Here is a 13,275-nt window from a genome sequence, read left to right on the forward strand (position 1 = left end):
AAGTGCAAATATTTATGAAATGATTTCATTATAAAGGTGCTAATAGCAAAAAGCCTGACTGCACACCCTTTAGCTATCTACAACTTGCAGTGAATGTTGATTGGCTAGCTAAGCTGACCAGCTGGTAATATGAATTAGCTATATTTATGGCTAGTAGATGTTAGTTAGTTAGCTAGCTTGTGTTCTGGTTCGTATGATTTTACTAAGATTGCATTTCTTGTTAGTTGCCTACATGTAACTAATTTAGCTAGCTAATCAGTACAATACATTCAATGTTAGAGAGATCGTGGTTATAAAAGTCAATCTCAGATAATAAGCTAGCATTGTCTAGCTTGAATAAACCAAGCTAGCTATCGGCTCCATAGCAATGTGTAACTGTGTCACATTGAACCAATGCTTAGGCTTTGAGAACTGATTACTATTGTATTATTTACCTGATAGAAGTAGCACTGAAGAGGATTCTCTTTGTTGTCCTCGTCAACGAAAAGGCCGCCGACGACGAAGAGCTCGTTTCTCTTGGTGCAAATGCTCACATGGTTTTTCGGCACTTGCTCAGCCATAGCGGCGAGGAAGCACTCATTCTCCAAGACGTCGTACGCTACAGCCGCTGTGTCATTGAGCATGAGGATCAGATCGCGTCCGTACATCCCCAACCTCTTATTTTCATTCAGGTAACCAGGCAGAAGCTCTTCTTCATCCTCCTCTTCTCCTTCCTTCTTTTCCTTCTTTTTCCTCTCAGGCAGTTTCCCCTTGAAGGCATCTCGGATGACCTGCATTTTCTTCTGAAGCTCAGAATCGGCCTTGATGATGTCATCGGTTTCCACCTTTTCCTTGAAGTATTTTTCAGGCATTAGACGGAAACGGATACACTCAAAGGCATCCAGGAGGGCCTTAGCTCGTTTCTCTTTGTCGCTCCGCACCCATTTCATGAGGGCCTCGAACACTGTTTCCTCTTTCTCCACGTTCAGGACGTCGGACCCAATCAAGGCGAAGAGCTCATGCGGAGCCAGCTGAAGGAACTCCTCCTCTTTGCAAAGGGTCTCGAAGCGGTCGGCGCTGTAGTCACGGGCAGCCACGGCCAACCTCGGTACATTGAGGACGAGTCCGAGTCTGAAGATGGCGAGACAGTTAGAGGGGGAGAGCTTCTTCTGGAGGTAGTTTACACACACGGTGAAGACAGACGGAATCTGGAAACGGTTCGCAAGCGCGAAAATCTCCTGCACATTGCCGTCGGTGAGCTCAATCTCGGCGGAGTAAAGGTACTTGACGATCATGTCCAGGATGTTGGGGTCCACATCGTCCAAGGCCACTTCTTTGAGGTCTTCTTTGACCTTGCCGTCTTCAGAGAAGAAGATATCCCTGAAGTACGGGCTGCACGCGGCCAAAATGAGGCGGTGACACGGGAAGCAGCGGTCGCCTACCTTCAGAGTGCAGTCCACAAACTTGTTCTCGTTCAAGAGCTCCTTCAAGCCGTCCTGGAGCAGAGTGCTCTGGAACAAACGCAGCTCTTCCTGCAAGGCTTTGGGATCCATTCTTCAGAAATAAAAAGACAAAAGACCTGGAGAAGGTGGCTGCACTCCCGTTTGCCACACCGTCCTGACCGGAAAAGGACAGCGGTGCGAAAAGCTTGCCGGCCTGAAGAGGCTGTTATTTAATCTGTTCGTTCTAAATTTAACCTCCACCCTCCCTCTGTTTTACCCCCGCTACTCCCTCCAACCAAATGTGACAGCACCTCTGAACTGCAGCTGTCACCTTAAAACAGGCTGCACACAGATTCCCGAGGATTCAATACACAATGATCTCTTTGGCTTTACTCAGAGGATGATAATGTATAAGTGTGTACACACAGCAAGGGTTTTTTACATTTTATTTTTGTTTTAAAATAAATGTGCATTTTTGTGTTTGTGTCTGAATGCTAACACGTCTCAGGTCAAAGTGACAGTGATGGGAAACAGCTGCCGCAACAGGTGACAGTGTTCAGCTGCGACGCCACAGGATACTCACAGCTCCCTCTTAGACCATATAACTTTAACAATCTTGATTTTAAATGATATTCTCTATATAGCTGTAGTGGAGAGCAAGGACGTAAATGTAGGATGTTACTGTACTTAAGTAGCTTTGTCAAGTATCTGTACTTTACTGAAGTATTTCCATTTAGGGAGAATTTTACTGTAATTTCACTACATTTTAAAGTGAAATTTCTCAACTACATTTAACAAAATCAGTCGTTCCTTTTTATTTACGAGTGGACCAGGGTCAATCAGGGTCGATCACGTGGTCCGTTTTGAACTCGTGTTGATTGGTGCTTGGTGTATCTACTGATCACCAACATACAGTTCAGCATCAGTTCAACAGAACATTTAGAGAGGAATAAATGATGAAGAAACTCCAGACTCGAATTCGCCACAACACACATGGGATTATTTGTGCGATTTTGATTTGAAGTAGTTGAAAAGAAGGTTTTGGGTTCATGATCATTGTAATAGAAATCGATCAGTGTTTGAGTCATTAATATCATTCTATTTTGTGCTGAGAGTCACATTCGAGTCTTTTTATATAAACTGAGATGATTAAGTTAAGAGTCTTGTGATAAAAATGATAATAGGAACATTTGAGTTACAATAAATCATACTGATTTAGATACTTAAGTACATTTGAAGGCAAAAACTTTTGTTCTTTTACTCAAGTGAAAGTTTAAATGGACACTTTTACTTTACTGGACTCACATTCATGGGTCATGAAGTCATAGGTTGGATATGTGTGGAAAATCTCCACTGAACCTATTGAACTCATTTGGGGTTAATTATTTACGCTGACTGCACCCCAGGCCTCCTCACCTCACCTACTTCAGTACATGATTTTACTAATAATTTCACACAAATCTCCACAAGTACACTCCAAAATCCAGTGGAACATCTTCCCAGAAGAGTGGAAGTTACTATAAGAGCAAATGGGGACTAAATGTGTCATGAGTTGTTCAAAAACATATAAATAATCTATATAGGGTGTATGTCATTATAAATACTGTAATTAAATATAAATAAAGTGAATCAAATGTTAACTAATTTTTTAAAATTATTTTTATTGCCAAGTATCGTTGTGAATGCGTACAAGGAATTTGTCATGGTATAAAAATATGAATAACAAAATTGTAAAAAATTAAAATTAAAATAATTCAAGGTAAATAAAATGATTATTTTTTAATGATAAGATACATAAACAGCAATTATTTTAATAAGATTGGAAATGTATAAAACTGTTTAAAAAAATATAAAACTGAAAATAAAATATAAGAAATTTAAAGTCTACATATTATTTTATTTTACTTTCATTGTACTGTAAACAACTACAAACTAACAATTTCCCTGTGGGATCGATACGTTTCTGAACCTGATTCTTTCTGAATTCTTCTCTTTCAGATCGAAATATATTTGCGATATAATGCATTTTCTGCATATAACAACGTTCCAGACAAATAACAATCTTGAATCTTTTTTATTTTTCTTCATCTTACAATGAATATTAATTAATTTTTAAAGGAAATAATGTATAAACCCATATTAGTGGAATAAGAATGCACTACAGAATTGTTCTTAGACTGGCAGTCCTGTGGGCTTCACTAGAGACAGAACTAAAATTAATACTGACTTCACCACAGGTGTGTGAGTATTTGTGGGGATGTTTTTATATCCTACTGGGGACTGAATTAGAAGAGGAATATTGAGCAGTTTGACCTTTGGCTGGTTTCTGATTCCTTTCCTTTGTTTAGTTACTGAGGTGAAGGTTAGAGTGAGAAGGTATGGTGTTAATCAGGTCAGTTGATTATATCCGTAAAAGGTCCTCACAAGGACTGTAAGACAAATGTGTGTGTTATTGGGTAGGTAGGTGGTGTAACCAAAGAAGATGGGGGAGGGGTAGGGGTCTTACTCAGACACCCAGCTCAGATAATGACACCTAGTTTAAAAGAGGATAGATGTGTGAATAGGGCTTGGGAGGGGCATGTGGAAGCATTTTACAGGATCGCTGATATGCTACAAAAAATTACACACTCATTCTAAAAGCACACCAGAAAATAATAATGTTTTGTATGTTCACATGTACATTTCCTTCCTCCATGTCATTACTCCCCATTTTCTGTCTAATCTACAAACCGGGACTTTTACATTTATAAAATAAAAGAACAAATTTCGAAGAGTGGAAACTGCATTGATTCTCCCGACATCCTCCTCGCCTACACTTCTACACTTATCATAATGTTTAACTAACTTCCTCCATCCTCTACCACCGCTCCACTGATCCCTCCATCCTCTACCACTGCTTCACTCTTCCCTTCATCCTCTACCACCGATCCACTGATCCCTCCATCCTCTACCACTGCTCCACTCTTCCCTTCATCCTCTACCACCGCTCCACTGATCCCTCCATCCTCTACCACCACTCCACTGATCCCTCCATCCTCTACCACCGCTCCACTGATCCCTCCATCCTCTACCACCGGTCCACTGATCCCTCCATCTTCTACCATCGCTCCACTGATCCCTCCATCCTCTACCACCGGTCCACTGATCCCTCCATCTTCTACCACCGCTTCACTGATCCCTCCATTGTTCACCACCGCTCCACTGATTCCTCCATCCTCTACCACCGCTCCACTAATCCCTCCATCCTCTACCACCCTCCGCTGATTCCTCTATCCTCTACCACCACTCACTGACCCCTCTATCCTCTACCACTGCTCCACTGATCTCTTTATCCTCCACCACCCCTCCACTGATCCCTCTATCCTCTACCACTGCTCCACTGATCTCTCTATCCTCTACCACTGATCCACTGATCTCTCTATCCTCTACCACCGCTCCACTGATCCCTCCATCCTCTACCACCGTGATCCCTCTATCCTCTACCACCGCTCCACTGATCTCTCTATCCTCTACCACCACTCCACAGATCCCTCTATTCTCTACCACCACTCCACTGATCCCTCCATCCTCTACCACCGCTCCACTGATCTCTATCCTCTACCACCACTTCACAGATCCTCTATTCTCTACCACCACTCACTGACCCCTCTATCCTCTACCACCGCTCCACTGATCCCTCCATCCTCTACCACCGCTCCACTGATCCCTCTATACTCTACCACTGCTCCACTGATCCCTCCATCCTCTACCACCGCTCCACTGATCCCGCTATACTCTACCACCACGCCACTGATCCCTCCATCCTCTACCACTGCACCACTGATCCCACCATCCTCTAACACTGCTCCACTGATCCCTCCATCCTCTACCACTGCTCCACTGATCCCTCTATCACCGCTCCACTGATCTCTTCATCCTCCACCACCGCTCCAGTGACCCTCCATCCTCTACCACCGCTCCACTGATCCCTCTATACTCTACCACTGCTCCACTGATCCCTCCATCCTTTACCACCGCTCCATTTATACCTCCATCCTCTACCACCGCTCCAATGATCCCTCTATCCTTTACCACTGCTCCATTTATACCTCCATCTTTCATGGTAGACCTGCATCAAGATTCTTATGGCATTAAGGTGGTGGAAAGAACTTTTTATATGAACCCCTTCCACTTTTAGCAGTTCCTAAATTAACACTTCTTCTATTTAAACCTTTTGCTTTTCCAATCATATTTTTTCTCCCAACGGGGTTTTAAAGTGATCGTATTCTTCTCAATTCTATACTTAGTATATGTATTCTACCCACTACTATACTCACAGTAAACTCCTTCAACAGTGACACACAGTGATAGTGACACGTTACATGACATCGTGTGAAAGCTGATTTACAGAGTGATTCTAGTTTCTTTTTTTAGACTTACATCCCATGATGTGTGTATTCTCATGAAGGAAACTTCAGATCCTGATTATGATAAGGACTGTAAACATTTTATTACAAAGTTAAAATATTACAAACAATAATACAAACAACCATACAGATTTTCTAAAATAATAATTATAATAAAAAAAAAAAAAAAAACACATGGAAGTAAGACGTTACATAGACTGTGATTATTAGAAAACTCAGCTTGTTTAGAGAAGTACAATATATAGACACTATATTGGGACACTTGAATTTTTCCAACCATTTGTGGTTCTTTCCCTTACTGTTTGCACAAAACTTTGAGGTACAGTATTGTATTGGACGTCTTTGGACGCAGTAGCATGAGACTTTCCTTTCATTTATACTAGGAGATCCAAACCTGCTCCAGCATGATGATGCCACTGTGCACAAAGCCAGATCCATAAAGATACATTTTACACAGATTGGAATGGAAGATCTCCTGCTGTAGAACTCCAACCCTATTAAACACCTTTACGATAAATTTCTCATGCTGGTGGAACCCCATGGCCTCACTTATATCAGTACCTGATTTTCTCAATGCACACTCCAAAATCTAGTTGAACATCTTGCTAGAAAAGTGGAGGTTATTATAACAGCAAAAATGAGGAATGAATGTGGAATGGTCTGTTCACAAAGTAGATACCAAGCTTATGGTCAGGTGAATATTCCTGTCATTAAGCAAAATCCTACAAAGCAATGAAACTGGAGACTCCATTGATGTAAAATGAAAGTCTACTTACAGATAATCCAGAATTTAAGGATATAAAATATTTACATAACGACTCACTGTCTTTAAGCTTATGAGTGTGAGAAAGGAAACATTGAAGCAAATTTACATGCACATGTCTCTCAGGGTGATTGACAGATGAGGTATTGCAGATATTATAAGTCAGTTTCATGAGCGTCATCAATGCCCTCATCCACCTGCAGAAAAATAACACATAAAAAGGGAATGATCATTAAGCTTTTAAACATTTCTCTGTCTTTGTGCAAATGTCAAATGTGTGTGTGTGTGTGTGTGTGTGTGTGTGTGTGTGTGTGTGTGTGTGTTTGAAATATTTTCCAACAGCAGCGAATATAAAAGATACTAAATAAAAAAAAAAACATGATAAAAATACTAACTAGTAAGAACTTTCATTAGCATTTACTTAATCGTATGTGGACACTGGACTGGAATTTGTCAGGAGGAATAAAGTGGAAGTGAAAGTGCAGAATTCTTTTAGTAATGATACTGAACTATATGTTAATGATCAACTGAAGATGGAACAAATACACTGAAAAAGAACCTAAACACTAAAACAAGTAACACAAGGGCACAGACTAACGTAAGACAGAGAAAACTGACAATATATACAATACAATTCTATACTATAAACTTTATACTTACACTATCCTTATCCTATACTCACACTATACTTATTTTATACTCACTATGTACCAGTGGTGTGTACCATCAATTTATTCCCAATTTATTCCCAACAGTTTATTCTCCTTGTTTTGTAGTTTTTCTCTCGGCTGCACTGCTTCCAGTATCGGGAGTAATCTGGATGTTAGATTTTTTGCCCAATCAGATTTCAGCCTCTATGTGCTGCCATGTCAGTCTAATCTGCTAAGGGCCTTCAAAGTCAGTACTGCTGGCCCTTTTATCATAGTCTTCTTAAGAAGTAGCTCTGTTTCTTTAACCAATCAGATTTCAAATTGGCCCACAGAGTGTCAGCATTTTTCCGTCATCTGATTGGTTGGTCAAAGGGGAAACTGTTACAGCCAAGTTTGATTGGCAAAACACATGTGTAGCTGCACACATTATACATCTGAGTTAGACTTTGCCTACGGAGGAAGAGAAATTAATTTGGTCCCAGACATATTGAAAAAAAATGTAAGAAAAGCTAGACATCATGAGGAGGTCGGCCAACCCTGAAGCTAGCTAGCGTGTCTCAGCCCGGGAAAGGGTTTGTTCACCACTACCAGACCAGTGAATATGAGCGGTACCACTGGATTACAGCCTCTGAGGAGCGCTGCACATTATGAGTCGGCATCTCAGGTGATTATGTTGTATTTTATTTACATTTTTAATGTTTTTGTCATGTTATTAGACAAATATTGATCCTGAACTGCTCCAGATGATGTAGGTGCACAGTTGTGGTTGTAGTGTAGAAGTTTGGAGTCTTAATTGGGTTTCTTGCTTTAGTAAAATGGTTTTCACCTCTATATGTGAAATGTCTCTCTCTGTAATGCCACGTGCTGTTATATTGGGTTTTTGTACTGTATTGATTGTTCTATAATTGCGGTGGTATTAGGACGTGGATTAAGTCGGGTAATTCCCCACTGAAGGCCAAGGTACCAAATGCATGGCCCACCACTGCTGTATACACACTTAAAACTCATTCTATACTCAGACTGTACTCTCTATATATAGTAAGGCAAATAAGTATTTGAACACCCTGCTATTTTGCAAGTTCTCCCACTTAGAAATCATGGAGGAGTCTGAAATTGTCATCGTAGGTGCATGTCCACTGTGAGAGACATAATCTAAAAAAAAAATCCAGAAATCACAATGTATGATTTTTAAACTATTTATTTGTATGATACAGCTGCAAATAAGTATTTGAACACCTGTCTATCAGCTAGAATTCTGACCCTCAAAGACCTGTTAGTCTGCCTTTAAAATGTCCACCTCCACTACATTTATTATCCTAAATTAGATGCACCTGTTTGAGGTGGTTAGCTGCATAAAGACACCTGTCCACCCCATACAATCAGTAAGAATCCAACTACTAACATGGCCAAGACCAAAGAGCTGTCCAAAGACACTAGAGACAAAATTGTACACCTCCACAAGGCTGGAAAGGGCTACGGGAAATTGCCAAGCAGCTTGGTGAAAAAGGTCCACTGTTGGTGCAATCATTAGAAAATGGAAGAAGCTAAACATGACTGTTAATCTCCCTCGGACTGGGGCTCCATGCAAGATCTCACCTCGTGGGGTCTCAATGATCCTAAGGAAGGTGAGAAATCAGCCCAGAACTACGGGAGGAGCTGGTCAATGACCTGAAAAGAGCTGGGACCACCGTTTCCAAGGTTACTGTTGGTAATACACTAAGACGTCATGGTTTGAAATCACGCATGGCACGGAAGGTTCCCCTGCTTAAACCAGACATGTCCAGGCACGTCTTAAGTTTGCCAATGACCATTTGGATGATCCAGAGGAGTCATGGAAGAAAGTCAAGTGGTCAGATGACACCAAATTAGAACTTCTGGGTCATAATTCCACTAAACGTGTTTGGAGGAAGAAGAATGATGAGTACCATCCAAGAACACCATCCCTACTGTGAAGCATGGGGGTGGTAGCATCATGCTTTGGGGGTGTTTTTCTGCACATGGGACAGGGCAACTGCACTGCGTTAAGGAGAGGATGACCGGGGCCATGTATTGCGAGATTTTGGGAACAACCTCCTTCCCTCAGTTAGAGCATTGAAGATGGGTCGAGGCTGGGTCTTCCAACATGACAATGACCGAAGCACACAGCCAGGATAACCAAGGAGTGGCTCTGTAAGAAGCATTTCAAGGTTCTGGCGTGGCCTAGCCAGTCTCAGACCTAAACCCAATAGAGAATCTTTGGAGGAGCTCAAACTCCGTGTTTCTCAGCGACAGGCCAGAAACCTGACTGATCTAGAGAAGATCTGTGTGGAGGTGGGCCAAAATCCCTCCTGCAGTGTGTGCAAACCTGGTGAAAACTACAGGAAACGTTTGACCTCTGTAATTGCAAACAAAGGCTACTGTACCAAATATTAACATTGACTTTCTCAGGTGTTCAAATACTTATTTGCAGCTGTATCATACAAATAAATAGTTAAAAAATCATACATTGTGATTTCTGGATTTTTTTTTTTAGATTATGTCTCACACAGTGGACATGCACCTACGATGACAATTTCAGACCCTCCATGATTTCTAAGTGGGAGAACTTGCAAAATAGAAGGGTGTTCAAATACTTATTTTCCTCACTGTACATACTCTATACTCATTCTTAACACACTATAAACTCTATAATCACACTATACTCACTATATACACAATAAAAACTCATTCTATACTCTTATATTTACTATATACATACTCTATAATCATTCTTCTCATTATAAACTCTTAATTAACACTATACGTATTCGATACTCACTATATACACATTCTATACTAATCCTATATTCTACTACTGTACATACTCTATAGTCACTCTATACTCATTATTATACTCACTTTATATTTACTATATACTCCAGACAAACTCTATATACATTCTATATTCATACTATACTCACTATGTATTCAATACAAACTGTATACTCATTCTATTGTCACTTTATATGCACAATATACTCACTTTATTCTCATACTATAATCTTTCTATAGTCACTTTATACTCACATTGTGCTCTCTATACTCACTTTATCACTCCATTCTCATTCTATACTTATTGTATACTCACTATATACTCTATAATCACACTATTATCAGTTTATACTCATTTTATACTAAATCTATACTCACACTATACTTATTATATTTTCACTACATTTGTTCTATACTCAATCTGTATTCACACTATACTTACACAATACTTATTATATACTAACTACAATTATTCAATACTCACACTATACTCACACTATTATCACTCCATACTTATTGTATACTCACTATATACTCTATACACATTATATACCCACTCTATACATTCATTCTATACTCAATCTATACTTACACAATACTTATTCTATACTAACTACATGTATTCTATACTCACAGTATATTTACTCTATACTCATTTTTTTTAATTCTATAATTACAATATACTCACTCTATACTTATCCTACACTCATTCTATACTTATACTTTACTCCAAATATCCATGTCAATTTAGAGTAACTTTATACTCACTCTATACTCTTTCTGTACTTATTCTACATTCACTATACTCTATTCTTATTATATACTTTATACACCCTCTATACTCACTCTATACTCAATCTAGTCACTTTATACCCACACTATCACTTCATTATCACTCCATACTTATTCAATATTTATTGTATACTCACTATATACGCTACACACTATATAATCACTCTATACTCACACTATACACATTCTAGACTCATTCTATACTCACACTATACTCATTTTATATTCAATTGATACTAAATCGATATTCACAATCTAACCCTAACCCTTTTTGTATTCTCACTACATTCATTCTACACTCAATACTCACACAATACTTATTCCATACTCACAATATAATCAATACTCACACTATACTCACTCTATTCTCATTCAATATTAATTCTATACTTACAGTATACAGTCTTTACTTTATTTATAGTCATTATATATTTACATTCAACTCTGTTTATTCATGCTACACTCATTCTATACTCACTCTATACTTACACTATACACACATACATACACTACCAAACTTCTCCAGCACAGTAGAGACAGACACACAGACTTTAAATAAGGATTATTTAGGCATTAGGCAGAACACCAAAACAGGTGTGGACATACAAGAAAGGAATGACAGCAAAAAAACAAAAGAAAGAAGTAAAAAAAAAAAAAGGGGGGGAGGGTGCCCACTAGTGGTCTGGAGGGAAACTGTTAATTGTTTTGTCCTCCATACTCCAAGAGGAATTTCACCTGCAGTTAATATTGTTGTCTTTTACAGCTTAATAAAACTGAAATAAAAATCCAGATGATTTACATGAGCACATTTTAAGAACTGATACAGTGCATCCTAAAATTGTGTAATATAATACACACATTTATTCATTTGCACATTCATGGTCTAAAATTAGCGATGTCCAATTGCTGTTGAAAACAAATAGTCATGAAATTCCTAAAGAGTGTGTGTGTGTGTGTGTGTGTGTGTGTCAGAGGGGATTGGAGTGTGTGAATGTGTGTGTACCTGTTCGGGGGACCACACAGGTCTTCTTGCACTCGTCCTCAGTATCAAAGCGATTACGGTTGCCATGACAACCTCCATACCAGAACTGCGCGCACGCGTTGGCATTGCGATCGTAGTACCAGCGTATATTGTAATCCCGACACGTACCCTGATCCAGAACCAGCTCACAGCGTGGGTCCAAGGGCACGATTTCTGACAACAGGCACAAACACACACCTCGTTATTAAGGTGCAACACAAAACCAAAGCTAACCAGACAGTGGTGGACAGCAACGATGTAACCAATCAGATTTGTGTAGTACAAGGCCGTCTAGCAGGCGTACAATTATGTCAGCTTTTTAACGTGTTTTGATTGGAAGGTCGGAGAGCGCGCTAGTCAGAGCTCACAACCTGCATCTGTAGCAAACTGCACAAGCTCAAATATACTGGTGTGGATTTACTGTAATAGTTTTTATTCCACAATGATTGAGAAAGGAGAAGAAATGATTTTGGTCACAGATACACTTACAAGAACATTTACAAGATGGACTTTTCTTTAAGAAAAGCTGGACATTGTGAGGAAAGATCGACCAAAGGAGTTCAAAAGATTTTTATTGAACCGTTTATACATTCTTTCGTGCACAAAAACACACAAATTGCCAGAATTTCAACTGTAATGCTTAGAAATAATGCACGGAAGGTTAATATCGATGCTTCTGTTAGAGATGATGTATATGGGAGGTGCAGTTGTGGTTACAGTGAAAGGAGACTTGAGTTGAATTGTGTTGTTATTGTGGACATGTGCAGAGGAGAGACATGGGGTATATCAGTAGGAGAATGCTGAGAATGGAGCCACCAGAAGGGAGGAAAAGAGAAAGACCAAAGAGGAGGTTTATGGATGTGGTGAAGGAAGACATGCAGGTGGTTGGGTTGAAAGTGGCAGATGTAGAGGACAGGGGGGTATGGAGATGAAGAAGCCAAAAGAAAGAATGCATTTATTCTCACTGTATGAGATTCCTGTCTGTGATGCAGCGCTCTGGTAAACTTTGTTTCTCTATAATACTGATGGTTTCTATAGTCGTAGAGTCTTAGTGATGGTATTAAGAGGTGGATTGATTCAGGTAGGTCACCACTGAAGGCCTCGGTGTGAAATACACCGCCTGGTACTGGTGTTTGTATATGTGTGAGTTTGCTTACCTTTAGGTAAGGGGGGTCTTGGGGCAGGAATATAATGCACCGAAGTGGATGATGTTATGACAGTTGAGGATGATGAAGATGATGATGAAGAGGAGGTGGAAGGTCTCCCATGTGTAGATGGTCTGTTGTTTGAAGATGGAACATCTCCCCGGTTGCTGTGCTCTGAGCCGCCATGTGTGTGAATGTCTACGACATGAGGTACCTGATTACAAAGGTAAAAGAAATTGCGATTGATCAAACCTTGCCATGATTTGTCAAATTAGATCACTTTTCAT

The 13,275-nt window shown here is 39.8% G+C and overlaps 2 protein-coding genes across 2 annotated transcripts in view; both read right to left on the reverse strand.

Moving 5' to 3' along the window:
* The window catches only part of klhl41b (kelch-like family member 41b), a 7,084-nt gene extending 5,423 nt beyond the window's left edge, over positions 1–1,661 (reverse strand). The window contains exon 1 of the mRNA XM_046862545.1: positions 435–1,661. Within this exon, the coding sequence (XP_046718501.1) occupies positions 435–1,532 (1,098 nt within the window). The 5' untranslated portion in view covers positions 1,533–1,661. The remainder of the gene's footprint in view (positions 1–434) is intronic.
* Positions 1,662–5,912: 4,251 nt separating this feature from the next.
* LOC124393197 (collagen alpha-1(XXVIII) chain-like) overlaps positions 5,913–13,275 on the reverse strand; it is a 64,381-nt gene continuing 57,018 nt past the window's right edge. The window contains exons 34-36 of the mRNA XM_046860751.1: positions 13,001–13,202; positions 11,826–12,017; positions 5,913–6,787 (exon numbers count right to left, since the gene is read on the reverse strand). Coding sequence (XP_046716707.1) covers positions 6,780–6,787; positions 11,826–12,017; positions 13,001–13,202 — 402 coding nt within the window. The 3' untranslated portion in view covers positions 5,913–6,779. The remainder of the gene's footprint in view (positions 6,788–11,825; positions 12,018–13,000; positions 13,203–13,275) is intronic.

The sequence above is a fragment of the Silurus meridionalis genome, chromosome 1 (assembly GCF_014805685.1).
Source record: "Silurus meridionalis isolate SWU-2019-XX chromosome 1, ASM1480568v1, whole genome shotgun sequence".
NCBI classification, from domain to species: domain Eukaryota; kingdom Metazoa; phylum Chordata; class Actinopteri; order Siluriformes; family Siluridae; genus Silurus; species Silurus meridionalis.